This window comes from Lepisosteus oculatus, chromosome 12 (assembly GCF_040954835.1).
Source record: "Lepisosteus oculatus isolate fLepOcu1 chromosome 12, fLepOcu1.hap2, whole genome shotgun sequence".
In the NCBI taxonomy this organism is placed as follows: Eukaryota; Metazoa; Chordata; class Actinopteri; order Semionotiformes; family Lepisosteidae; genus Lepisosteus; species Lepisosteus oculatus.
In genome coordinates this window covers 7,062,639-7,089,446 of record NC_090707.1, presented here as the reverse complement: position 1 = coordinate 7,089,446, position 26,808 = coordinate 7,062,639, and the positions used below count along the sequence as shown (strand labels likewise).

The following is a 26,808-nucleotide window of genomic DNA, read 5'->3' as shown; positions in this document are numbered from 1 at the left end:
AATTTTTAACCATGTTCTCGAAAATGTTTTTCTTGTGTACTCTTTTCATTGGTGAAGAGACACCAGTTTCCAAATTACCGCAGGTACAACACGAGAGCCCATATTCAGGTATTAGTTCCAAGATCGATATAATTTAACAATAAAAAACCAAATTGAAAGCACGAGCATAATATAAAAATCAAAGACTTTACATTTCTATTCATTTTTGAAGTACAAAGCAGGAGGTTTTTCCCCTACCTTAAATATAAAAATTTTAAAATACCATATATTTATTACACAAAGCAGCGGAGACAGTTCTATTGTAAATAAAAAATGTATTTATTTCGGAGAGTACGGGACATTGCGAATCAATAAAGACGTTAAAAAATAAGCCGATGTAGTTATTTTTCAAATAAGTAAAGCATTGTAAAAATAGATTCTCATTGACAGTAAACAAGCCGATCCACCTGGCGCTGCTCGCTTGAACAGCTCACAGGCCCGTGATTGGCTAAACCCCCGAACAGCTCGGGTCGCGATTGGGTGAAGAGTGAGAATCGACACTCTGATTGGGTACAGCGCCACAGCGGAAGTTCCGAGAACATGTAGATACACAGGTGATGGACGTTCTTCTTGGTCCAAATACTGTACTTTAACCGTGTGTGCTGTATGAGCACGCTGGATATACAGTAACACATTCATTTTAAGAGAAGTCGCACTGAGGTCAAAACTGAATAGCAGACAAAGAGTGTCATGACATCCACAACGCTTTCACGACTCCGATAGCATGTCACGATAGGAGTGCGCGCAACACGATCACATCGCGATATCCAATGCGACTGGCGCACTGTCATGGCTCCACTGTCGCGACATTAAGTCCATATATTGCGATATGGCGTACCCCCCCCCCCCCCCCCCCGACAAAACGCCCACCCCCATGTCGCGACACGGAGTTCACATATCGCGATATGACAAATGTCATTGGCGCCCATGTCGTGACATGAAGCCCGCATATCGCGATATGACATACCCCGGCAAAATGCCCCGCCCCCATGTCGCGACATGAAAGCCCCTATATCGCGATATGACAGAAACTGTCACGCCCATGTCGCGACATGAAGCCCCATATATCGCGATATGACATTCCCCAACAAAATGCCCCGCTCCCATGTCGGGACATGGAGCCATATGTTGCGACAGGACATGATATGCTGATCCCATGTCGGGACACAAAGTCCATATATATAAGGAAAACGTGCCTTGATCTTTTATCTTGATCTTACATTGATTACAATTGATCTTACAATCACGGTGATTTTACATACATTACAACCACAGGTTTATGTCATAGATGGTTAACTTGTTGGTATGCATCATGTTTTAGTATTATTCACATCTAAGGAGGCTCATATGTTTATCGATATTGATTGTCTTTAAAATGTTAAGGGTACGAGCTAAACTTTAACAGACGCTTGAACTCGGCAGACGGGGTCACTGGAGGTCAAAGTCACCGTGCATGGTCACGTGATCACCGGAAACACAAGGCTCTGTATCTCGGGAACGAAACCAGCACAAACGGTACTTTCAACGGCACAAACCGGCACAAACGTAGCACTAATGAAAGAAGTGGGTTTCGTCGTTTGTGCTGTCTGTAGGGAGCCAACTTCACGGAGCCTTTAACTTGCCTTTAAATATTCAGCGGTTGGAGTAAATGCATCGACCCAACGGTAATATCGAGTGAGGCGTCATGAGAATAAAAACTGCGAAGGTATTAAAATATTAAGATCTTGTTTGATCCTTCATGATGCTTTTAAACTTGTATGAAACCCACGAAATTAGTATTCTGTTTTCGATGCCAAAAGACACCTAATTTAGAAATTTGTGACTTCCCACAAGACTTAAACACTGAATTGTTATAGTCGCATTAGAGTGCTAACCAATTCATCCTTTAATTGCAAGAATGGTCTGCTAATAAAAGCGTCAAATACATACTTTGGATGTATTTTAACTCTGTAAAGTCGTTCACTTGTTATATTTATTTATACTTATATTTATTATCTTTATGTTATTCATGCATTCCGAAACTTGTAACATCTCATGTGTCTTGTTTGTTTCGGGACAGCTCTGGTCATCTACAGGCGGCTTTTTGAAAAACGTAGATATACGCATTTGTTTTGGCTAATATACATGTTAGCTAATAAACCAAAGACTTAGCGGTAGATAGCCCTAAGAGGGTCTGACGACAACGATAGCCAATTAGGCCACGGCTACGGCCCCATAATTAGTAAATGGATTAACTTGCTGTACACACGTAGCAACAGTAAGAAAATGGTAAATGGCTATAGGTCACGCCCCTCTGAACTCTGTTCAGGGGTGAGGCAGGGCTGCCCACTATCCCCCTTGTTATTCATGTTAGTTATGGAGCCCTTAGCCTGTGCCTTGCACCATTAAAACTGTACTTGATTGTAGTTTTACTATTTGATAATCATAGTATTAGTTTGCACTGTTTGCTCTCTTCGTGTGCTTCTGCACAGTTAGTTTAACAGATATGGGTGCTGTGCCACTGGTACCATACTGTTGTTTACACTGTTATTGCTATTGCATTTACTGCCTATTGTCGTCTGCTGTTCTATATATTTATAAACACTGCACCCGAGGGACTAATGAGAAACACTTTTTTTATTATACTATGCACCTGTGTAAGTATAATGACAAATAAAGCTGAATTGAATTAAAGGGATACCAGTGCCTGGAAGTGGGGGAGGAGGGGTAAAGACGTCCCTGTACCGGGATGACGTCACTCTCCTCCTCTCTGACCACGCCTCAGTGTTGTGATCAGTTCTCTTTGGCTTCCTCTGCAAAGATGAATAAATCCAAGAGTGAGATTTTTTTTATCAGAACTGGAGGGAGCCAAAAGAAGAACATGATCTCAGGCTGCAAGGGAAGGGAATTAAGGTCCCTATTACTCAAGATTTCCATGGAGGGGAACAGTATATGTTTAAATTAATTTTTTGATGGCCTTGCCTTATGGTGGAGCTTATTTGCATTGCGAAGTATGTTTTCAAATGCTACTTAATAAATCCTTTTTGTATGTATCTGATGTACGTTTAGGAAATTCGCTAGTTTGTTTTAGCCAGACTTAGGTTCCCCGTCATCTCTTCTGTTCATGTTCTCACTCAATCTTCCTGAGCGACCTGGAATAAAAGCTCAACATGCAGGAGTAACACCAGTAACATTTTGGGAATGAAACTGCTGAGAGTTCTGCAGCGAAGACCACTCATCTTCAGTGGAGGTGGAGGTCAGGAAGTTAAAGCACAGTTATGTCTTTTTTTAAAAGGGAAATTAAACCACAGCATCCAGTTCGCCCCAGCAGGCTGGCAGGAGAGGGTCAGAGGGATGACTCATAGTCACCACTGCCCTACAGCAGCTGCTGGTGGTGGCGAGAGCGCAGGAACGAAAGAGGGCATTTTGTTATAGTTATGAGCTCACAGTTAATTGCTACGTTCACTGGCAGTCCTAGTGATTACAGTTATAAACACCTGTACTCTGCCCACGGTGCTCACTCCTCCAGGAAACCGGAGCTATTTTGTCCCCGACAGTGTGGCCCTACTCCTGAGCGGGCCTGTGCAGACGTATCCCTGCAACATCGACGAAGGCTTTGAAAACAACAGACCTCAAGAATCGACAACTGTGCATGAAACACAAGCACAGGGTCTTGGTGCAGGATCGCGAGAGTTAACCAAGCAACAACGACACGTTGAGGTCTCAACGACTGCAGACAACACAGCCGGGTCCAGCTGTTCTGCTTTATTATGGTAACAAAACACAATTCGTATTTACATTCGAGTGAAAGAGAAAACAAACAATACAAATACGGGGCAGCCTTCTTCCTCTCTGCTGGAATGGGTGCGGGGGCTGGGGGAGAGGGAGAGGGAGTTTCAGTCCACGTACTTCCCCAGGATATCTCCATCACGGAACAGGAAGTAATCCTGAAAACAGAAACACACATTCCAGTGAGCGCGCCGCCCAGAGACTCGGCCCCTGACCTCCTCCCAGGACTGCAGCTGCGCGGGGACACACCTTGTCATCCAGCGTCACTTTCGTACCCCCGTACTCGGGCAGCAGGACCTTCTCCCCCACCTTGACGCCGACCGGCTGCAGCTGACCACTCTGTTGGCCAGAGAGAGAGAGAGAGACGGACAGACGCTGACTTTATGTTCGCTCGGTGTCCACACGGCCTGCTGCGGACTCCTCTCGGGATTAAAATCAGAAAGGCAGGGGAGTATCGGCATCTCCAGCCCACTCTGTTGCACTGATGCACAGGCAGATAGACCGCTTTAGAGCTTAACACACGAGGGCATCCAGCCTGCAGTCCCTCAGGCTACCTTCAGATCTCCGCCCATCTCCAAAAGCTCAAGACCCAGCTGTAGTTCACCTCTTCAAGCTGTCCAAGATTTAAAGAGGCCTAGGAAACCGGTCATCTAGTACACCTCAAGAACTGTACCCCCCCCAATCTCGTCTATTAGAACCCAGCTGCGACACATTTTAACACTGCGACAGGTGCCCTGTAACAGAGGGGGTGGCGTCAGTGGTGCACAACAGCGCGAGCTGCAGCATGCCTCTTCCCCACATCCCATAATGCCCTGGGGCCCCTCCTGTAGACAAGTGCCTAATGGGAATTAGGAATGTACATAAAAAAACACGCTTAAAAAAATGTGAGTTTACTCAACTGGTTGTAAACACAAAATACCTAACAATTTGATTAAAAGGTCATCCACTATGTCATTTTTCCTCAGTCTTTTTCTTTTGACATTTTTTTTAAAAAAAGCAGTTTATCCTTCTGAAGCGAAGCAGCGCTACTTTCATGCGTGCGGACCGGGACCGCCCCAGCAGGACCCCCGAAATCACCTTGTTGACACTCCCGGGCCCCACCGCCACCACGGTGGCCTGCAGCACCTTCCCCTGCGACTTCTCGGGCAGCATGATCCCGCCCTTGGAGACGGTCTCCGCGGCCAAGCGCTCCACCAGCACGCGGTCAAACATCGGGAGGAACTTCCTGAACGCCTGAGGGTCCGAGAGAGAGGGGGGGAGAGATGAGACTAGCGCCATTCCCAGAAATAACACATCCAATCGCAGAATTCCCACTCCCACAGGAATCAGAAAAGGGAAGAAACTCAAGAGAGCTGCAACACAGTGTGTGATCTGATGACATTGAGCCTGTCTCTCAATAATAATAATAATAATAATAATAATAATAATAATAATACAGTGTGTGATCTCCTGTCCCAGCCTGAGGAGCAGACACTGTCTCTCAATATTATTATTATTATTATTATTATTATTGAGAGACAGGCTCACTGTCTGTTCCTCAGGCTTGGACAGATCACTCAGATCACTCACTGTATTAATAATAATAATAAAAATAATTATACAGTGTGTGATCTCCAGTTCCAGCCTGAGGAACAGACAGTGAGCCCGTCTCTCAATAATAATAATAATAATAATAATAATAATAATAAATAGTGTGTGATCTCCTGTCCCAGCCTGAGGAACAGACAGTGAGCCTGTCTCTCAATAAAGTTTTATATGTTTAATGCAAATGTCCAATAATTAATGTCTGCAAATGGTATGTTAATTGTATCTGGTTTGGCAACACTAATTCACTGGTCACACCACTGATGCCCTGCGACTCCGAGAGAGAAGAGAGGCAGGAGAGAGAGCATCCTCGTCCCGAGTGGGAAAGCAACGAGCGCAGGCCACTCTGACCCCAAGGGCGGAAGTCCTGCTGTCCTGCCACCAGGGGGCAGAGCACACTCCCTCTCCCCCAGAGGCCCAGGGCATGGAGGGAAGTCCTGCACGTGTTCACGCCTTTACTTCACTGCGAGCGGTACATCTGGGTGGCGAAGCAGAGAGATGCCCAGGAGGAGGAGCAGAAACATCGAGTTGCTCAGCTACTCCTCCGAAGGTGCCGACGCAGAGGTGTGAACAACAGGTTAAAAACGAGGATGAAACCACGATCTGGGCATCACGGGTGCCGAGACCCGCGACAACAACAGCTTTGTCACTCGCGATGAGTCGGCAGAAGGAGCCGAGGAATTCGGGAGCAAAGACAGGGGAAGGAGCCGGCTGAGGAATGTCGCAGAGCGCCCGAGGTCTCGCAGCTCAGACAGATAAAGCGGCGTGTGATCAGGGATCCACGAGGTCCTGTCCCTGGCCCGCGCGGAGGAGGAGGAGGAGGAGGAGGGCTGTGCGCGCGACCTTGGATCAAGGTCACTTCAAGGGCACGGACAACAGCGGAGCAGGGGGGAGGGGCGCCCCGTCTGCCAACAGCCTGTGAGCTCTGTAGGGAATTAATTCCCAACGCGTGGTCAAGGCAGCCAGACAGGAAGCATCGTTAATGATTGCCGTCAGCAGAGCACAGGGCAGGGAACATTGATCCTGCCAGAGACACGGGCCTCCCCCTCCTCTCCTGCACACTAGCACCTCATCCCAGAAGTGCAATGGGGTCACCAAGGCGACATGCACCTTCAGATGCAAATTGCACCACTGGAACTGGCAAGTCGTGTTTTAGTAAAAATCACAGGTTTTAAAAATGTCCACCCAGAAAGTTCTGCCCCTCTCCGGGGGTGTTAAGACTTAGCCCAGCCTCAGACTTTCTGTGCTGCGTGAGAGCACATCTGGTTAACTAATTACTTGATTGAAGAGATCATCGTAACTCCCTGTAACTACTGGAGACTGGGAAGGCTTCAATTAAAGGCCTAGATGTGCGACTATCTCGGAAAGAGCAAGGAGGTCACTTCCGAGACGAGCGGGACCTCCAAAACGCCGAGTTCACGTTTCATATCTGCCCCGGATGTGATTGAAGATAAACCGGAGCCACAGTTTGTTCTTCCGTGTAGCAACTTGCGTGATTACAAGGGCACGCGTGCCGAGCCGGCTGACACACGTACGGCAGCTATCAAGAAGACTTTTAAACACACGCATTTACAAAGAATGAACAAAAAAAAACGTATTTATTCACAAAATTAAGTTCCCTTTTTTAAAAATTGTGTTCTTAAAGCCATCTTTGAGAGCAACACTTCTATTTAGACGTCTGTCGATGGTCTACGGGGTTCACACATGCATGCGTTTTACAGGGACGTAACAACTAAACGCCTCCGCCGAGGAAGCAGAGGGCGGACTTTAAAGGCCGGATTCTGTCAGGTCACCTAGGAAGGAACACGGAAAATAATCCAAAAGGAAAACGTTAATGCCAAAGGCAAGACAGCCCGCCGGGTTGCTCACTAGCACCGGTCTGAGGGCCCCGACCTTGACCCCCGGGTCTCTGTCGGTTCGGTAAAGCCCGAATTCCGTCTCCGGTGTCGCCGGAGTCCCCCGCCCGCCCGCCCGCCGGCCCAGTCCGTGCGGCTGCAGGTGTTAAAAACCTGCGACCGCGCCGATCCTATCGTCAGTATGGAGCAGTATCCCCACCTCTGCGCCCAGTGAGAGCCCGCTTTATACCAAGTGTCCAAGGGACCTGCTTTTACAGCGCGCTCACCAGCGTGCTGCTCAGCTTACACGGAGTAGAAAGTACTAGAGAAGGCGCATCGGAGCTTCTGATCTGGATATCCAGACATTTTAAAATTGCTCCATTGCAGGCCGCCCTACGGCACGGCCTGCGTACGGAGCAGAGAGTCTTACCATGCCGACGTGTCTCTATGAACGTTTCTACACACAGCAGCGTGGTTCCACCGCGACCCTCCTGTGTCCTGCGCTCGGGGCTTCTCCACGCGTGAGACTTGGCTTTCTCTCACACACCAGAATCGCCGCCCCACGTGAAGAAATACGGGCGCCCGACAGCGCATGCGCGCCCCCCCCGAGCCGGTTCCTCCCCCTGTCCCGGGTTCCAGAGCCTTCTGGAACCTTCCCGACACGATCCCCCGCGCGCCCTGCAGCCAGCGCGCAAACCGACAGCCGCCCCCGCCTCCTGTGAGTGCATACAGCGGAATTACTGCTTCATACACGGGTGCAATGTGTTTCAAAGCGATGCATTTGGCAGCAGAGCGTGCATCTCCGCCCCCCCCGCCATTGCATCAAAATTACACAACATTCACCTTCGACCCCTCGAACTTTTTTTCCTCCTCCAATGGCGTCCGAGAAGTTTCTGGAAATCGCCTGCCCCGGAACGAGCATGGAGGTTCCCCCCCCTGGCGCGCTCTATCCCACCTGCGTTTAAAGTTACGTTCCCGGAGCCGTGTAACGCGACGGGCGGGCCCCAATGAGGTGTGTGTGTGTGGGGGGGTCTTCACCGCCACAGTCTTGCGCGCCCCCCCCCAGCGGGGCGAGTGTGTGCAGTTATACAGGTTTCGGGGCGGCCCCCAGCGTTACCCGGATGGAGATGCCCATGTGCGCCGCTCAGAGGCCGGAGAGGAGGCGCTTTTAGGCAGCAGCGCAGCTCGCCGTCTTACTTCTTCTGACAGAGCCCACTGCGCGGCGGTCGTCTGTTCCCTCCTGACCTCATCCCATCCACCCCGACAGTAAGTACCCGGGCTCCCCTTCCTCGCTCGCTCGCCGCTGGAGCACGGTTCCGCACGCCGCTCCTGGGGAGCCTGTTCAGTCTCTGCCGTGACGGAGCGGAGCGCTACAGCTCGGTTCGAGCCGACTGAAGGCGGCGGGCGGGCGTGCGTGCGTGCCTGCTCGCGTGTCTGCAGCGGTGGTTCGCTCGGCTGTGGCCGTGAACCTCCTCATTTCGTGTGGGCCTGCCCTTGGCCGCTTCGGGTGTAACTCGTCCGCTTTTCTGTGCCTATTTGTGTTTTCCACTTTACACCCCGAGGTGAGGGATTGGGGGTGGCTCGTTTGTCCTTCTGTAGTTTTCCGGCTGGACTGGACATGAATGATGAGCGCTTGCATCTGTAACGGACGCTGTGGAGGGGGGAGAGATTCTGCTGTCTGCCCGCTGCTGCGCTGCACATCTCGAATATCGCCCAGCACGGCGTTAAGCGCCTGCCGCGTGAAACGGGCGAGCCGAGCGGTTCTGCGGAACCGTGTAGTGCTGTGAGAGCTCCAGTCTGTTCTCGTCAGCGTCTGACTGAACCTCGCCATCCCAGTCAGAGACGGCTACGTCTCTACTGCTAGAAGGATAATGAACTGCATGTATTCGGAGAAGTCGGGGGGTTTTATGTTGGAATTAACGTTTTCAAAGATTGCGCTTTGTTAAGGAGGTTATTGTACTCTTCTCATTAAGACAGTCAACTTAAAAACACATCACTGGATAGTGATTAGTCGTAAGCTCTGCTACGTCTTGCGCTGTCCAGATAGTAGCTTCCACCGCGAGCAGGGATGTCCTCGTGAGCGGGGGGCGCCGATGAAGCTCAGTTCTAGCGAGCTCCGCGTGCGCCGCTGCGCACCGGCACGCTCTCGACGCAGCCACGGCTTTGACCTTGTGGTGCGTGACCCCCGCACGCACGCACGCGGGCGGAAGGACGGACCTTCATGCCGAAAAGACGCCGTGAAAGATTAGGCGCTGTCACAAGACTGAGGGGTGGTTTGTAGTGCGTTTACTTGAAGTGGATTTGATTGTTGTTGTTTTTTTTTTGGCTTCTTGTCTGTAAACAGTTAGGACCCCCCCCACACGGTCTTTATAAAGAACAGTTCTGCGTTCCGAGCCGCCCTATCCCCCACATCGACTTCTAGCTTTTAAAATTACACCTGCTGAAAGTGTAATTACACAGTAAAATAAGAGGGCGTCGGGTCTGTCCTGGCGCAGGAGGCGCTCAAGGAGTCGTGGTTGAGTAATCTGCGGCCCGCTTCGAGCCTATTACCCCGGTCGTGCATTTACAGTGCATTGGCCTTGTGTGCCTTCACGGTTAAGAGCTCTGATAATCCGGCAGTCGCCACACAGCTGTCTAATCGCCACAGATTCCCTTCTCCCGGCGGTGGGTTTTCGAGGGAAGGCCGTGTCCTTACAGGTACGACCTTGGCCCTGCGTGTCCGGGGTGTTAGTGCTGAAGCAGGCCCCTGCGCCTGCTCAGGCTGTGTTGCCATGGAGACAGGCCGGGCAGGGTGAGCTTGCAGTGCAGCCCCGCGCCGTGGCAGAAGTGGGGTGAGCGTGCGCGTCTCGGGGTACACAGCTGGGGTCTGGAGCCGGAACAGGTCCAGGCCAAGGCGCCCCCCCCCCTGTTGCTCCTTGGAAAGCAAGATCCGCGGGATCGCCGTCTGTCCGCCGCTCAGGCCCGTCTCTGCTGCACCCCTGCAGGAAATGCTGCGCTTGCCCACCGTGATGAGACGGATGCGCCCGGCGTGCCGAGCGCTGGCGCCCCACCTGACGCGCTGCTACGCCAAGGACGTGAAGTTCGGCGCCGACGCCCGCGCCCTCATGCTGCAGGGCGTCGACCTGCTGGCTGACGCCGTCGCCGTCACCATGGGGCCCAAGGTAGGGGTGGGAAGAGGAGAGGGGGCGGGTAGGACACCTGGTGGGAGAGGGGGGGGTAGGACACCTTGTGGGAGAGGAGCAGGGGGGTAGGACACCTGGTGGGGGGTGCAGGGAGAGGAGCAGGGGGTGGGGACACCTGGCAGGAGAGGGGTCGCAAGAGGAGAGGGGGCGGGTAGGACACCTGGTGGGGGAGGAGGGGGGTAGGACACCTTGTGGGGGGGGCAGGGAGAGGAGCAGGGGGTGGGGACACCTGGCAGGAGAGGGGTCGGAAGAGGAGGAGGAGGGGGTGGGACACCTGGTGTGTGTGCGTGTGTGTGTGTGATACGCATTGTTTGGCAGTGACGCGTGTACACGTTTGTGTGCAGCAGGAAATGTGTAGCGGTGGGTTGTTTGTGTATGGATTGTGGGTTTGAAGCATGTTGTGCAGAGATGGATGCCTGAGGCCTGAGATTCTGTCCTGGTTCGAGCGCCTTGTGCCTTCGTGCAGGGTCGCACGGTCATCATCGAGCAGAGCTGGGGGAGCCCCAAGGTCACCAAGGACGGGGTGACGGTGGCCAAAAGCATCGACCTGAAGGACAAGTACAAGAACATCGGCGCCAAGCTGGTGCAGGACGTTGCCAACAACACCAACGAGGAGGCCGGCGACGGCACCACCACCGCCACCGTGCTGGCCCGCGCCATCGCCAAGGAGGGCTTCGACACCATCAGCAAAGGCGCCAACCCCGTGGAGATCCGGCGCGGGGTCATGCTGGCCGTGGACACGGTCATCACCGAGCTCAAGAAGCTCTCCAAGCCCGTCACCACGCCCGAGGAGATCGCCCAGGTAAGGCCTTGCGTGAGGGAAGGGGTGCGCCTCGTTGCCCCCAGGGTAAAAGGGAGGGGTACCCCGCTTGACGGCCCTCTCTCTCTCTTTCCTGGCCTTCTTTCAGGTGGCCACCATCTCTGCCAACGGGGACAGCGAGATCGGCAACATCATCTCCGACGCCATGAAGAAAGTGGGGCGCAAGGGGGTCATCACCGTCAAGGTGGGTTGCAGGGGGCTTGTTTTGTAGGGGGCGGTGGGGCGGGGCATCACTCTGAGCTCCATGCCCGGGTTCGATCCAAGTAAATGTCCATTAGGTCCATTAGGAACTGTCCAGTGGGAACTGAATTGGCCACAGCACTGGCCACTGGAAAGAATGATGCTCTCAATCCAGATCTGGAGAGCAACAGCGTGTTGCTCAGTTGTTCACCTTCCCCTGAAGTGTAAGAGTTGATGTATTAAAGAGCCTGGAAATCCTGCAGGAATAGGCAGAGGAAGAGTAGCGGATCGGGGTAGTTCGACAGCAGTGTTCCTGGCTTCTGCATTGCTGTTGCTCTAAAGGAGCTGGTGAAGTGAGACGGGGGGGGGGGGGGTGACTGCTTTTCCACTAGCCTGTGGCTCTCGAGTTGGGAGAAGTGCTCCGGGAATCCGTGTCTGGTGATCTGGGAAGCAGCCTGTCGCGGGTCTTTCCTGGGAGAGAGGTGTGTGAGCTGTGTGATGGGTCCGGTGTGCCGGCTGATGCCGTGTTCTTGGATGTGTGTTTTCAGGATGGTAAGACTCTGCACGACGAGCTGGAGATCATTGAGGGTCTGAAGTTCGACCGTGGGTACATCTCCCCGTACTTCATCAACACTGCCAAAGGTGAGGGCGCTCTGCCAGGCCCTGGCCCTACCCTGTCCCCGCCACACTTCCTCTCTGCAAGGTGGCTTCTGTTTGAGAACTGTAAACTGTTTGTTTTGGGCTGTTTTCTCTTTCCTCGTGGCCTTTCTTTTGAGCGTCTTTCGTAATAATAAGTAGAAACGAAACGGGAGTCATCGGGGAGCCCATCCGCACAGCGACAGAAACGCTCGTGTGTGTTCTTATCAATGTCCTGTCTCTCTGCCCCCCCCAGGTCAGAAGTGCGAGTTCCAGGATGCCTATCTCCTCCTCAGTGAGAAGAAGATCTCCAGTGTCCAGTCCATCGTCCCGGCTCTCGAGATCGCCAACCAGCACCGCAAGCCCCTGGTCATCGTGGCCGAGGATGTGGACGGGGAGGCTCTCAGCACGCTGGTGCTCAACAGGTCCGTCTGTCCACCCCTCTCTTGCTCCCGAGTGTCGGTCTCTCGGGTCGTTAGGGCTCCCACTGGGCTGTCGGGGGGTCACCGCAGACTCACGGTGTGATCTTTCTCCCAGGCTCAAGGTGGGGCTGCAGGTGGTGGCAGTGAAGGCTCCTGGGTTCGGAGACAACAGGAAGAACCAGCTGCAGGACATGGCCATCGCCACCGGGGGCACTGTGAGTATCCCACCCAGGCCCCTCCTCCTTTCTTGGTCAGGCTGTCTGTTCTCTCCCAGAATCCTTTGTGCTCACACAACATTCAATGTAATTCTGCGGATTCTCTCTTCTTTGACCATCACGTCTGCCTTCTGATTTCTCATCTCTCTGCACTTTACTCCTTCTCTCAGTCAGAGTATCTCTGCAACCTTCTTTTTACTGTTGACTTGGTGTTTGTGTCCGGAAGTGTCCACCCAGTTCCTTCAGTACTGTAGTGAAGAGACTGTAACTTCTTCATTCCTGTTTCCCTCTCCCTCTCCCTCCAGGTGTTCGGGGACGAAGCCCTGGGGCTGGCGCTGGAGGACATCCAGGCGCACGACTTCGGCAAGGTGGGGGAGGTGTTGGTGACGAAGGATGACACGATGCTGCTGAAGGGGAAGGGCGACAAGGCCGCCATCGAGAAGCGCGTGCAGGAGATCGTGGAGCAGCTGGAGGTCACCAGCAGCGACTACGAGAAGGAGAAGCTGAACGAGAGGCTGGCCAAGCTGTCCGACGGGGTGGCTGTGCTCAAGGTGAGGGGAGGAGAGAAACGAGGGGGGGGTGGGATGGGGAGTACCCCAGGGAGATGGGGGGGGGGGGGCAGAGAAAGGGGGCTCGCTTCGTGGAAGATGAACATAAGTAGTACAAAGAGGGAAAAAAAAACACAACAACAATACAATTGTGTAGCAAAAGAAAGACGGAGACAACAGGCAGTGTGCAAAAAACAACAACAGACGATGTGCAAAACAACAAAAAAAAAGTAACAGGTTATGTGCAAAAATATGCATCAACAGAATAAAATAAAGGGATAGAAATGATGGGGAGGGAGCTTTTGACATGTATGGTAGAGGGAGATTTTCAATGTGTGTTTGGGTTTTTGGTAAGAAAGAAAGAAAGGTGAGGGGAGGAGAGAAACGAGGGGGGGGTGGGATGGGGAGTACCCCAGGGAGATGGGGGGCAGAGAAAGGGGGCTCGCTTCGTGGAAGGTGAAAAGAAGAGTGGAGAATTCTGGGAGGGGACAGGGTGTGGAGGGTGAGGGATTTTGCCAGGAGCTTTGATGGCAAACGTCTGTGTTCCCGTCGGGGCGTCAGGTTGGGGGCACGAGCGACGTGGAGGTGAACGAGAAGAAGGACCGGGTGACGGATGCCCTGAACGCCACAAGGGCGGCGGTGGAGGAGGGCATCGTGCCCGGGGGCGGCTGTGCCCTGCTGCGCTGCATCCCTGCCCTGGACGGCATCAAGCCAGTCAACGCGGACCAGAAGATCGGTGAGTGGAGAGACGCGTACAGCCCCAGCGTACTCCCCTCCTTCCCATAATCCTCCCCTTGCTTGCCAGCGCCAACCCGTCCCGCTCGCCTTTCCCCGTTCCAGGAATCGACATCGTGCGGCGGGCTCTGCGCATCCCGGCGATGACCATCGCGAAGAACGCGGGGGTGGAGGGCTCGCTGGTGGTGGAGAAGATCCTGCAGAGCGGGGCGGAGATCGGCTACGACGCCATGCTGGGGGAGTACGTCAACATGGTGGAGAAGGGCATCATCGACCCCACGAAGGTAGGCGGGTTTGTGTAGCACACTGAGCCGTGGTTCCTGGTCCAAAAGGGACTGTCACAGGGTTGCTGGTCCTGGGTCCTAATGACCACACACACACACACCTGCTGGTTTTTGTTCCAGCCAAACCCTTCGTTGAACTGTCTTCCCAGCTCTTACAAATGTTGGATCTTTTAACTTTCACTTTGTAAGGAAAATCCTGAACTAAAATGCCATTGTTCAATTGAAGCAACTTCTTCACTGAAGCCTTTACTTGACCTGAAACGCGCCTTCTCCTGGTGGGGTCACCAGGACTTGGGAACCCCCCACTTTAGATGCGCTCCCTGGTTGCTGTTGGTAAAGGGCGTTTTGCATGGACGGTATGTTACCCCTTTTGCACACCCATTGCACGGCGATGACGTCGTCTCTCTGGCGCCCCCTGCAGGTGGTCCGGACGGCCCTGCTGGACGCGGCCGGGGTGGCGTCTCTGCTGTCCACAGCGGAAGCGGTCGTCACGGAGGTGCCCAAGGAGGAGAAGGAGCCCGCGATGGGAGGGGGCATGGGTGGCATGGGCGGCATGGGCGGGGGCATGTTCTAAACTGGGAACGGCCCCCTTCCTGCTTTCTGATGGACTGACTGGACTGGGGGGGGCAGTGGCCAGGGGTCGCTAGGGAGTCTGTATTCTCATACCCTGTCGCTCCCTGGCCTTCTCCCTGTCGGACGTGGTGGCCAAGAGTTTGCTGGGGAACTGCGACCCCCTCAACCCACATGCGCACCTCTGCTTTCCCACTGCTGCCCCCTGCTGGGACGAGGGGGGCTGTCGTGAGCCAGGACTGCTTCGGAAGATTGCCCCCCGTCCCCCCAGGTCAGGTGGTCTCTTCTCCCTCCCAGGGCTTTGCCAGTGCTGACCCAGTACAGCTCCCTGCTCCTGATCATGTTGAATGGCCTCTGGTTGAGACTGTAGTTTCAGGCTGATCCTCTGTGCCCAGTAATGGCTTGTCCTCCATTGCCCATGCTGGTTCATCCTCTTCTGTAACTTTTTTTTTATATTTGTCTGTTTATGAAAAAAAAATACTTGTTTTGTGCACTACTGTCCCAATTTTTCTTTGGTACTTAAAATTCACAAGTTGTCATTAAATCTCTGCTGTTTACGCGCATGGATTGAAGTATGTGTTTATCCTGTAACACAGGTTGGAGAGCTGCCTTATTGAATGACTTGTTTGTTCAAAGCTCTGTACCGTGGAGCAGGACCCCTGAGCTGTGTGTACAGCAGGCTTCTGTGGCAGAGTAGGGGGGACTGTGGGCCAAAGAGACCTCCCCTGTAGAGTATCAGGGGCCCTCAGTTCTTTGCTGAAGCGAAGTTTTAACTTTCCTCTGGCCTGAGCAGTTTACCCAGAGATGATAACCCTGACCTTTTTTTGAGGGATAGGACCAGGCGTGTTGGAGCTGGGATGGACGGCTCATAGGCCTGGGCACATACAGGACAGGAAAGGCTTTTTGCTGAACTGCTGGGCGTGTCAGGGGTTGATAGGCATGGAACCCTGATCCGGCAGCATGTTTGTCCTGGAGGGGAGTTGAGTTGTGGCTGTGGCTGGGGGCAGGAGATGGGGTTGCATGAGCTGGGGAGGCCACTGCCCTTTGTCCCAGCCTGAGCCCTGTGAGATCTTGCTCTGGGAGGGGACAGTGGAGCAGGTGTCGGAGCCCCGGTACACTCTGCCCACCTCAGTCCATTTCCTGTGCTGGGGGGCGTGTGTGGAGGAGGAGGTGGGAATCGCAGCTGAATGTTCAACTTCATGACGACAGACCGTTGGTAACTTCTTTCAACTTTTTTTTTGGGGGGTGGGGGGAGCGAGCAAGTTATGAAACTTTTTTTGTACCATAGTCAGTTTTTTTTATTTAATAAAATTCAAATAATGTGCGACAGATCCAGCTGTGTTATTTTCCTACAATGATCACCACCTGGATGTGAGAATGGATGTCCGGTGGGAAACAACTGCAGACCAACACCTTCACAATGTTAACAGTTATGTGCTTCACCCTTCCAAACTTTTATTGTAGTTCAACCATGGTTTTTTTTTTTTTTTTAGACCTTTAGATGGAACAGAGCAGCACTAGTTCCCAAACTGAGGGGCTGGATGCAGCTGTGCCATGTGACTAACTGGGAGAGCCCATTCAAGACAAATCTAACAAATCCTTCTTGCAGGAATAGGGGGCCTTTTCCACTTTGAGTGTATCCCCCTGACAGCAGACTGGAGGATTGTTCCCTGCAGTTTTAAAAGTCAATGTAAAAGAATATTTGCCTCTGAACTGTACAAAGTAGGCTTAAGTTTTAGAGCAAGACTAAGATCCTGTTCACTGTACTGCTGGGGGGGAAAGGGTTGCTTCAGCTCTGAGGTTTTTTTAATGCATTGAACTTTTCCTTTTTTTAAAACACATGCATTTATAAACAGGCAGAGGATTTTAGAATCGTGGAAAAGTAGATGCCACATACACCAACAAAGCCACCAGGTGTCATACAGTAGGAATCAATGCATGAGAGTAACAGATGTATGCAATAGAGCTGCCAATTAAGCAAGCAGTTACCCAATAAGAGATTTCATATCCATGACGAAGCCCTTAGCTGGGCCACACTGGATACTGCACAGCAATGGGGATGTGGAACCTACCTACCAACTGGACTAGATGTCTTGACTGGGTTGGTCCACGGTGAACTGGCCCATGATTGGTGCAAGTCCACTCCACATTCATGCTTTTGGAACATGATTTGTATTGTATGATTATCCCTGGCCAGGGTGCAGGGGGTTCATGAGAATGAACTTCCAGCAGCAGTCTGCTAATGGGGTAAATTAATACAGACAGCTATGGCACTGGCAAGGACAATACTCCACGCCCTTTTCTGGGCAGCAGGGACCCTCGCAGAAAGCTACCACCTGTAAAATAGGACTAGATGGCTGCATAGGTCCAGCCTGTCCCATGTGCAAGGGGCTGTTCATGCAGGTGCCTGAAGACAAGCCACCCCTCACTACAACACACAAATGAAGACAATTGGAACATTTCAGTTGTCTGGTATGAAGATGAAAGACATCTTGCTAAATAAAACTCCCATCCCAAGTTTAGTTTTAAAAGAAATGTAATTGGAAAATAAGAAATTAAAACTTCATTACAATCCTGTGCGCTCCCCTGTCGTCCAGGTAGGGCACACATACAAGCAGCCACTCATATCAGTTTACATGAATTCACATTTACAGAAGAAAATAAGGACTCTGAAACTCATGCATTATATTACATTTAAAAAATTGTATGGAGACTTTAATAGAAAAATAGTTTATTATACCATGCAACCAGAATGCATTTGTGTCTTCATCCATAACATCTTAATTACATTAAAGGTAACAGTTTGGCAACAAAACATGTCTCCCCTCCCTCTCTTATCTGTGCTTTATAACTGTATATACATGTGTCTGTCCAAGAACTAAATAAATTAACAAAGGTGCCAAGATACAGCCTAAGTAAAAATAAGGGTACAAGCAGGGGGGCAGAAAGGGTTTATAGAGGGGTGAGGTTTACAGTATTAAAAAATGTTGGTCTTCTACAACAACAGATGTACAGTACACAATCAGCACACCGCGTGGATCACAGAGTGGTCACTGGGGGCAGGGCGCCGACACGAGGTTTGTAAAAGACGTGTACAAGAATAAAACCAAATTCAACGTTAAAAAGAACCCTGCACACTTCAGCACGGTCACACCCGCCCCCCCCCCCTTCCCAGCAAGGAGAACGTCAGGAATCCTCTGATCACAGCTTCAGACCCTCCCCTGTGCAGCTCGACATCCTGAGCACAACCCAGACGCCAGCGCTGACAATACCGTTGAGTCCCCAGGCTTCGACACATCCACAGACTCCAGCCAGCGTCTGTGCCCGAGCGGAACAAAAACTAATTACACCTGCCATTGTGTGGAACCACCGGACACTCAACATTCAGCAGTCAGCGTTCCCTCGGTTTCGCCACACTCAACATGCAAACATGCATTGTGCAACTGTGATATCTGGTGTCCCAAACACTTACTAGAGCTTATGTAAACACAATCCTGCCTGGGGCCGAGTTCCCAGCACCTCCTCGAGAGCAGCTCTTGCTCTCCATCCACAAAGCTCTCCTTCAGCCTGCAGCACTGAAACTGTGATGAGTTACAGCCTGGCTCTCCCAGTGCTGGGGCTAGGGACCCCCACACCTGCTGGGCTTCACTTCAGCCAAGCTCTTGCCGACAAGAGCCCTCCACTGAACGAACCTTGCTTTGCTGGGACCTCTGCAATTTGTTTCCCTCCCTCTCTGCTCAAGTATGGAAGTATGAAGTTATCACAGCAGTGTAAGAATTTTAAATGAGCAACTTCCTACAAACAGATGAAACATCTTATTGGGTAGAGCCAAACCCAGCAGGTGTGTTGGGGTGCCCAGGGCCAGTGGGGGGTCCACAGTGCCCCACCCTGCACCCTGAACATGTCAGCACTGGTCTTTAACCCTTGCCATCAGACAACACTCCAAATATCCATCACTAACTGTTGACTCATTTACAAATTTCGGCAGCTCAGAAAACACGAGCCGGCCCCCGCCGCCACACACCAGGGACTGGTCCGCGCCTCCACCCCCTGCCCCGGCACGCCCCTCAGCGGGAGCTGTCCCGGCGGCCGGCGGTCTGTGCCGACTCTGTGCAGGCGCAGGACAGCGGCACGGCGGCGGTCCCGTGGAGTGGGCGGGGACCGCGCTGCCGTGGGGCAGGCGCGAGAGGAGGATGGATGTGTGGGGCGAACGAGGCACTTGGGCGGGGGGCTTCGGGGGGAGCAGAAATGAACCCCCCACCCGCCCCTCCTGACTCGGGACCCGGTCCCACCGTGGCTGTCGGGACAGCGGCTGCAGACGCCTGCCTGCCCCACCCCCGCCCCCCTCTGCCCCCGCGGGCGCCGGGGGGGGGCTACGTGTGGTGGACCTCGTGGAACATCAGCTCGCGGGGGATGGTGGTCACGGGGCCGTACAGCTTGCCGGCCCGCCGCTCGAACGCCGACACCATCTGCTTGACGACCTCGTCGAAGAAGACGGTGGCCAGCTGGGAGTGCAGCAGCGAGCGGAACTCGAAGGAGACCTGGGATGGGAGCGGGTTAAAGGTTAGAGGTCAAAGGGCAGCAGCATCCGCACGCTGCAGGCACCCCCTGGTCAAAGTGTCCATCTCGGCGCATCTCTTAAGTGAAAAGAGGTTGACAACCTTCATATGGGACAAGCATGACATCTTTCTGCCAAATTTGAATGCACAATTATTTACAGTTCTGTAGATACTCAAAATGATAAGACCGTGAATATGGCACGTGCAAGTGTTTGAGCGCCCCGTCAGTAAGGACTCAGTAACACCTCCACCGGCCGGTTAACCGCACTCACTGCGAAATCCAGGGTGCAGGTGCGCGGGTACCCCGGGATCCCTGGGCTGAAGCGCCACACCGTCTCCAGGTGGTTGAAGAGCTTGCCCTCGGAGCAGGACGCCTGGAAGGGTGAGCACGAGGCAGGGGCAGCTCAAGAACGCGCTCGCGACAGGCCAGCTGGGCGGCGGCTCAGGGACCCAACCTCTGACCCCTGTCCCACACACCCTACAACCTCCACTCCCTCCTCCTGCGCCAGGCGCCTCTCTTTTTGGGGCTCAAAGGCCTCTCTATAGAGCCAACTCCCAGAACATGAATCCTGTTAGGTAATACATCACAATAAGCAGCAGACCCAACCCGCAGCCCTCTAAGAGTCAAACTCACAATTACAAGGCCACAGCTAGTGGGGACTGGGTTTGAGGCTCCTAGACCTAACCTTGCTTGGAATCGGGGGGGCCTTGCGTTGCCGTACCTTGACCAGGTGGGGGCGCACTGTGGTGACAAGGGAGGTGTAGCGCTCCAGCACCGGGGGGAAGCCCACCTCCAGCTGGGCCTTGCAGAAGCCGGTCCTGCGGAAGATCACCTCCGAGCGCTTGCACCACGGCACGAAGTGCAGGTACTGCTCCACCCCCGCCACCACGTCATACATCTCCTGCATGGAGTACCTGGGGAGAGAGGGCAGAGCGCCGCCGTTACACAGCTGGTACCGCACACACCTGTAGACGTGCTGCCCGGCACACACCTTATCACACCGTTAACACCTGTACACTCACCAACCACCTTAACGGCCTCCTGCACACCGGTACACTCTCCAACCACCTTAACGGCCTTGCGCACACCTGCACGCTCACCAGCCACCTGTACACACCTTATCGCACTGTTAACACCTGTACACTCACCAACCACCTTAACGGCCTCACGCACACCGGTACGCTCACCAGCCACCTTAACGGCCTCGCACACACCTGTATGCTCACCAGCCACCTTAACGGCCTCGCACACACCTGTATGCTCACCAGCCACCTGTACACACCTTATCGCACTGTTAACACCTGTACACTCACCAACCACCTTAACGGCCTCGCGCACACTCACCAGCCCAGCGCACGCTGTGCTAACACCTGCGCACTCACCAGCCACACCCCGGCACACTGCGGCGGGACTGCTTGACAGCACCTCAGTGCCGTGCCGCCCAGAGACGCGACTCACCCGATGATGCGCCTCTCAGAGTACTCTTTCCTCTTGTTGATGAGGGGCGCAGCCAGGTTCAGGAAGCTGCGCCTGCATGCGAGGACAGGGGGCCCGGGCGGCGGCGCCAGGAGGGGCGCCCCTCGGGTCATCAGGATGCCACAGGAGGACAGGTACCTGGACAGCAGGCAGACAGAGGAAGACCAGATCATGCGGAGGTGAATTACCGGAGCTACCTCCAAACCCATCATCCATTCCTGGCTGAAACAACAGCCAGGGATTGCCGGGGCAATTAAAACCAGCAGCAATTTTCCCCAGCTCATCTTGCTGCCGCAGGGCTAGGACAGGCAGACTGACCCTTGCCTGCTCACCTACCGAGGAACAGTCGGTGAGCGGTCACGGGGACTGGCAGGCCACCCTCAGCCCTGCCCAGGGTTCGAGAGCTGCAGAATCACAACCGGAGCTTCCAACGTCAGCCTGCTGCACCGAGAACCCCCGGCTGCTCACGGGCGAGATGCAGGGCCCTGGGTTCAAGCTGGGCATGCACAGTCAAGCCCAGAGCTATCGCCCTCCAGACTCTACAGGAGTGGAAGAGAGCAGAGCCACCCGCTTCGCGCTGGATTCCCGTGTGTATCCAGACATGGGCCAGCCTGGTCCTGAAGGGGCAGATTAATTACTGGCTCAACAGCTTCTCCCAGCTCTGCAGAGACCTGTCGCTTTGAATTGGAAAAGCTGCGGGACCAGGACTGGATACCCCAGACGCACACCATCACATACATTATACATTCCTACTCCAGAGCCGGCATATGAGCGACAGCTACACAAGAGAAAACCAAGATCAGAGACGGTCTGCATTACCCCTTATTATGACCTTAAAGACACATTACTGTGCCTAATTGCCTCCATATATGTATATATTCCTGCACAACCACCCATGAAGACACCTTATGTATTCTGTCCTTATAGTATTGCTCAATGCAATGAACAGTCTTCCGGGCAAATGTTGTGGTCTAACCACACTACAGCCTGTGTTTTTCCGAGTGGGTTAATATTACAATCTGACAGACCGACAGAGATAGAAAGAGACTGAGGCCAGAGACTCTCTGACGTCCACAGGACACGCGTCCGTCTGAGGGCTCTTCTGCATGTTGCCACAGCTTCCCCCGACCCTTGACCTCTTGTGGAAGCAAGTGCGATTCACACAAGGGCTTTTGATTTACACAACGGGGCTCGTGCACGGGTGCCCAGAGCCCGGTGGGGTGGGCTCGTGCACGGGTGCCCAGAGCCCGGTGGGGTGGGCTCGTGCACGGGTGCCCAGAGCCCGGTGGGGTGGGCTCGTGCACGGGTGCCCAGAGCCCAGGTGTAACAAATACTTGTAGTCAGCTTACTGCACGTCCACCATAGTGTAAGGAAGCACTTTGTAAAACGATAAAAAAAAATAGAATCGAATTTTCCATGCAGGAAAAGAAATGGAGTACAAAGAATTTCAAGCACAGGTTTATGAAGATATTAAAGTCCAAGAGAGATGGGAGATAACACTCTCAGTATACAACTTCAAAACAATGGTGAAGCATTAAAGGCATACGGCAGCCCTCATATGTTCAGACCAGTTCTTAAATCTCTGTAACAAAATGAATTAAATAAATTTCGAATTAAGAGCAAACAAGAACTTTCGGAAAGTACTCAAAGTCACCATGTTGTCACAAACCCCGGGACCCCCGGAGAGCTTGTGAGAATCGTGACCTGATGTGGCCCCTCCTGCTCACTAGTCACTCTGATAACGAATGAAATGTGACACACGAGTGTGTAAATACAGGCTATACAGCAGAAAGTTTCCAACACGATCTGCGTGCAGAGTTAAGAGTTAAACAGTATTTATCGACAAAACCATCTTGAAGTCAAGAGTAATATTTCTACCGAGTTAAAAAAAAAAAAGATATCTTCACAAGCTTGCTTATTTCCAATGTAATAAGGCCACTTCACGTTACCAGACATTTTCCTGACTCGTTCTGAATCGCAGAACACGGCGCTGCGCATACCTGGAAATGTAGTCTGCAGGCTTTTACAAGTTAGTGTACTTTCATGGCAGTTTGAAATGCACTCATCAATGCTGATTCTTTCAAACCCCGAAATATAAAAATAATGTTGCAGTTCCCCTTTAAGCGTGCCAGAGAAAATACTGGGGATTATTGTACTCAGGTGCTTACCAGGGAGAAACTTGACAACATGCCTGAGGCCACTTCAGGCTCAGGAAAGAGTTTTATATGTATTATTTTAAAAGTTTTATACCCAGCAGTATTAAAGCACAGTATACACGTCCAGAAGCTGATGTTCTTCTACCAGCTGTATGAAAGGAAAGCAGCAATGCGATCCAGTCACTCAAGACCAGGATCATATCTCTGAACTGGCAAACTGCTCATGTACCTCTTACTTATAAAAACCAAAGACTAACTATGAATCAACAAGTCTTACCTCTGTTACATAAGGTTCTAGGGGGATGTTTGGATTGGGAACTGGTTAATGGACACAAACACAGCACAGACCAGTGATGATCATTCAATTCAGGGTTGATGTAATTAGTGGCGTACCACAGAGATCTCTACTAGGACCACTGCTGTTGATATCACTGTAGATCATTGATAGTGATGTAGTTCATCAACTAGTCAGGCTCACATAACAAAACAGGAGGATTAGCAAACACTGCAAAAGCAGCACAGGACAGCTGAGAAGATCTCGCAGAAGGACACTTCAGAATTCAGGACTGGGGGAAACACATGGCTGACCACATTCAGGGAGCAAACCGGCCAGCCATATTGTCAACGGGGATTCCCCGGATTCCTGCAAGAACTTACTGCTTGGGATCCCGGGATCACTTAGCCCCGAACGACCAAACAACCACGTTGCACCGAACGGCCCCCTCGTCTGCGACCTTTCCGTTCTCCTTAATCCACAGACATCAGACGCAGTCGCCGCTTCACCTGCGGCAGTACACCAGGCGCCGCTCCTGCTTCACAGACGGGGCAGGAACCACGGCTGTCCCGAACAGCAGGATCACACCTCCCCCCCGGCTCTCGCGCTAACGATCAGCTCCTCCCTCCAGGGCACTCCCAGATCCCCGGCTCCGCTCGGCCACTGGAATTCGCCTGCCTGATTCCCATCTCTTTGAAGCTCCTGTCCTCACCCCCCCCCCACACCTCTGCTGCCGCACTCCTCAGCCTCACACCCCCCCCCCCCGACACACCTGAGGGCTGCCCCGGCCGACACCCGGGCTTTCTTCCTGCGCCCCAGCTCCGCGTGGAGCCCCTCGGCTCTCCCTGCCCCCCAGGGATGGTAAAATTGGGGCTCCCCGGATGCCTTTGACCTCTGGAGAAGACCCCCCTCTAGCTCACAGCGCCAGAAGGCCCCGTCCTGTCAGCCAGCCAGTCAGTCCCCCCAATCCCCCAGCCCCAGTGAAAGAGAGGCCCGGAAGAGTCCCGGAGGGCCCCTGCAGCCCCCATCCCTGCTGCCCAGAGCCAGGGTCCCCCCCATCGGCCCAACCGACATCACAAACGCAGTGACCCACCCGGCTGCCCCCTGGGTCACTACTGACACACACAGGGCTGGAGAGAGCAGGTCAAGCTTGGCCACTGGCACAACACCAGGACCACCCCCCCAAAAAAAAATTCCAAGTGCGGAGCCCCTGATCCAGGGGTGTTCCTCGCTGGTCGGGGGGAGGGGTTCTGTGCCGTTTCCGGTTCCTGGCGAACTGACCCAGCTGGTTACTGGCTACTTAACCGGACCGGTCTGTAACAGCCTCTCCCAGCCGCTGTGTTTTTTTAATAAAGGGAACCCCGGCACCGAGACTACACCCCCCGCCCCCCACACACACGGGCACCGCAGCCCTGTCGACCCGTGGGGTCCGGGGAGGGGAACCGGACCTAGCCCGAGCCTGGACCGACCGGACGGCGATATCTTGTCCCTGCAGCCGTCAGCTCTCTGCTTGACCGCAACAGAACCCCACCTTATCTCAGGCGTGTATATCTATTGATCCGGATCGTTAATCTTACAAGCGATTAAGATCGTTTAGTTAATTTTTTTTTTCCTCCACCGATTCACAGCACCGTGCTCTCCCAGAGAGATGTTCCCAGATGCGGTACTGAGAAACTATGCACGGCATTTAGCACTCTGGAGAGGGGCCTTTTTCTTTAGAAAAAAAATGCAGTTCTGTCTTCCATATTTGCAATTGATTATAACTGTATTGTTTGTTTGTTTCGGCCGGCGTCTGTACGCCTGAGCTGTTTTAATCGTGCAGAGGTCTTGTATAATCTCCACCCCCCCACCCGCCTCGAGAGGTGACTGCAGATTTAAAACTATTTCTCCGAAGTACTGTCCTCCAGCTACCCGGAAAAATAAAAGTGTTTTTCCCCCTCCGCACAGTTAATCAAGTCAAGCGATACAGCTGTCGACTTTTAAACTATTCAACACAGGGCTAAAACTCACCGAAACGCTGCAAAGACACCCGAAATCTCAAGGAGAAGCGAGAAAATCATCTAAAAACGAAAGTGTCCCTTATGTTGCTGTTAGTACTTTATTTAATAAAACACAGTGCACAGAGTTTTCGTGAACTTAAACATCTCCATACTCCGAAGACGTCTAACCAGTGGCCATGACAAACGCAGATGTTATGCGAGTACACATTCGTTAAAACATATGTCGGCTCTTAACAAACAAACAAACAAAAAATATGCGAATGTGTTTTACCGTCTTGACCCCAGCAGAGTTTGAGGTCGGAAATTTTACACAGACTGCAGGAGCGAAGAAACTTTTTTTTGGAAAAAAAAAAAGGTGACACCCTACCTGACGCCATTCCTGGGTGGCCTCTCCCGGCTAGCGGCGGCCGGTAACTGATTGATACATTCGGCAACAGCTCTCCGCAGGCTCCTACAGCCTCTCGCCATTTTCGCTTTAACAAAGTGAGGCCCAGCGCAGGCGACACTTTCTGTAGCGACGGCCCGCCCCCCTTTCCGAGCACACCCTGCAGGGCCGGGGCTCTGATTGGCCCCTGGTCCGGAGCGCTGACTCGTCATTGGCGGCTCCAGCCGCCCGTCATTGGAGAGGGGGGGGGCGCGTGTGTGTCCTGCGGTGTTTGTGTGCCCCGGCCTGTCACGAGATGCTGGATTGAGTTGCTCCGGGCGCCCTGCCTTTCTAAGTAAAGGTTATGGCTAAATTTGGGGTGAGGGCACGGGGAGTTATCTAATTGTGCGTGAAATGTGACTGTGTAAAAGTCAGTCCCCCCTGCGTCAGTCGCTCAATCTTCTCTTTTTTTTTTTACATTCTTTGAATGTCAACAGGTCTTCGTTCTTATACTAATACATGGTTTGTAAGCAGTTTTTCAAAGTGTTTTTACGGTTCATGAGAAACCATAACCACGGTTAATGGTAATAAAGGCCCCCAGTATAATTAACAATTAAGGGAAGGCGATAGGATTCAAACATTTACAAGAGATTACAATATAAAATAAGCACAATATGCTAATAAACCCCGAGTGGTTAGGTTTGGAGAGAAAAATGATTAAAACGCTATATATATATACTAATATATCTAATATATATGAGCCAGCAGCCATATCACTCTGCAACTCACAACTGGCAGCCCACTGAAGCTCAGCAGTATGAGCCTGGTCAGTACCTGGATGGGAGACCTCCTGGGAAAAACTAAGGTTGCTGCTGGAAGAGGTGTTAGTGGGGCCAGCAGGGGGCGCTCACCCTGCGGTCCATGTGGGTCCTAATGCCCCAGTATAGTGACGGGGACACTGTAAACAGGCGCCGTCCTTCAGATGAGATGTAAAACCGAGGGCCTGACTCCTCGTGGTCATTAAATATCCCAGGGCGTTTCTTGAAAAGAGTAGAGGGGTGCCCCCTGGTGTCCTGGCCAGATTTCCCCCTGGCCTTTACCAGTCATGGCCTCCTAATAATCCCCGTCTCTGAACTGGCTCCATTACTCTGCTCTCCTCC

At 52.7% G+C, this 26,808-nt stretch overlaps 3 protein-coding genes across 4 annotated transcripts; 1 reads left to right on the top strand and 2 right to left on the bottom strand.

The window, feature by feature from the left end:
• Nucleotides 1-3,733: 3,733 nt before the first annotated feature.
• On the bottom strand, nucleotides 3,734-7,836 carry hspe1 (heat shock 10 protein 1). The gene is made up of 4 exons (XM_015358644.2): nucleotides 7,657-7,836; nucleotides 4,885-5,040; nucleotides 4,057-4,146; nucleotides 3,734-3,965 (listed from the first exon to the last, which is right to left on the bottom strand). Exons 1-4 carry the CDS (start codon nucleotides 7,657-7,659, stop codon nucleotides 3,915-3,917), a joined length of 300 nt encoding a protein of 99 aa, XP_015214130.1. The 5' UTR covers nucleotides 7,660-7,836; the 3' UTR covers nucleotides 3,734-3,914.
• A 521-nt stretch (nucleotides 7,837-8,357) lies between these two features.
• On the top strand, nucleotides 8,358-16,147 carry hspd1 (heat shock 60 protein 1). 2 transcript variants are annotated; one of them, XM_015358613.2, is made up of 11 exons: nucleotides 8,358-8,492; nucleotides 10,211-10,387; nucleotides 10,875-11,210; nucleotides 11,317-11,412; nucleotides 11,957-12,050; nucleotides 12,301-12,469; nucleotides 12,582-12,681; nucleotides 12,987-13,232; nucleotides 13,791-13,965; nucleotides 14,070-14,248; nucleotides 14,670-16,147. In XM_015358613.2, the coding sequence occupies exons 2-11, from the start codon at nucleotides 10,214-10,216 to the stop codon at nucleotides 14,820-14,822; spliced, it is 1,722 nt and encodes a 573-aa protein (XP_015214099.2). In that variant the 5' UTR covers nucleotides 8,358-8,492; nucleotides 10,211-10,213; the 3' UTR covers nucleotides 14,823-16,147. The 2 variants fall into 2 exon arrangements, with proteins under 2 accessions (XP_015214099.2, XP_006636350.2); XM_006636287.3 differs by lacking the exon at nucleotides 8,358-8,492 and adding an exon at nucleotides 9,488-9,506.
• Nucleotides 16,148-17,336: 1,189 nt separating this feature from the next.
• Nucleotides 17,337-25,785, bottom strand: coq10b (coenzyme Q10B). Its single transcript, XM_069196479.1, has 5 exons — nucleotides 25,652-25,785; nucleotides 20,837-20,992; nucleotides 20,100-20,292; nucleotides 19,650-19,751; nucleotides 17,337-19,359 (listed from the first exon to the last, which is right to left on the bottom strand). Exons 1-5 carry the CDS (start codon nucleotides 25,750-25,752, stop codon nucleotides 19,192-19,194), a joined length of 720 nt encoding a protein of 239 aa, XP_069052580.1. The 5' UTR covers nucleotides 25,753-25,785; the 3' UTR covers nucleotides 17,337-19,191.
• Nucleotides 25,786-26,808: the final 1,023 nt, after the last annotated feature.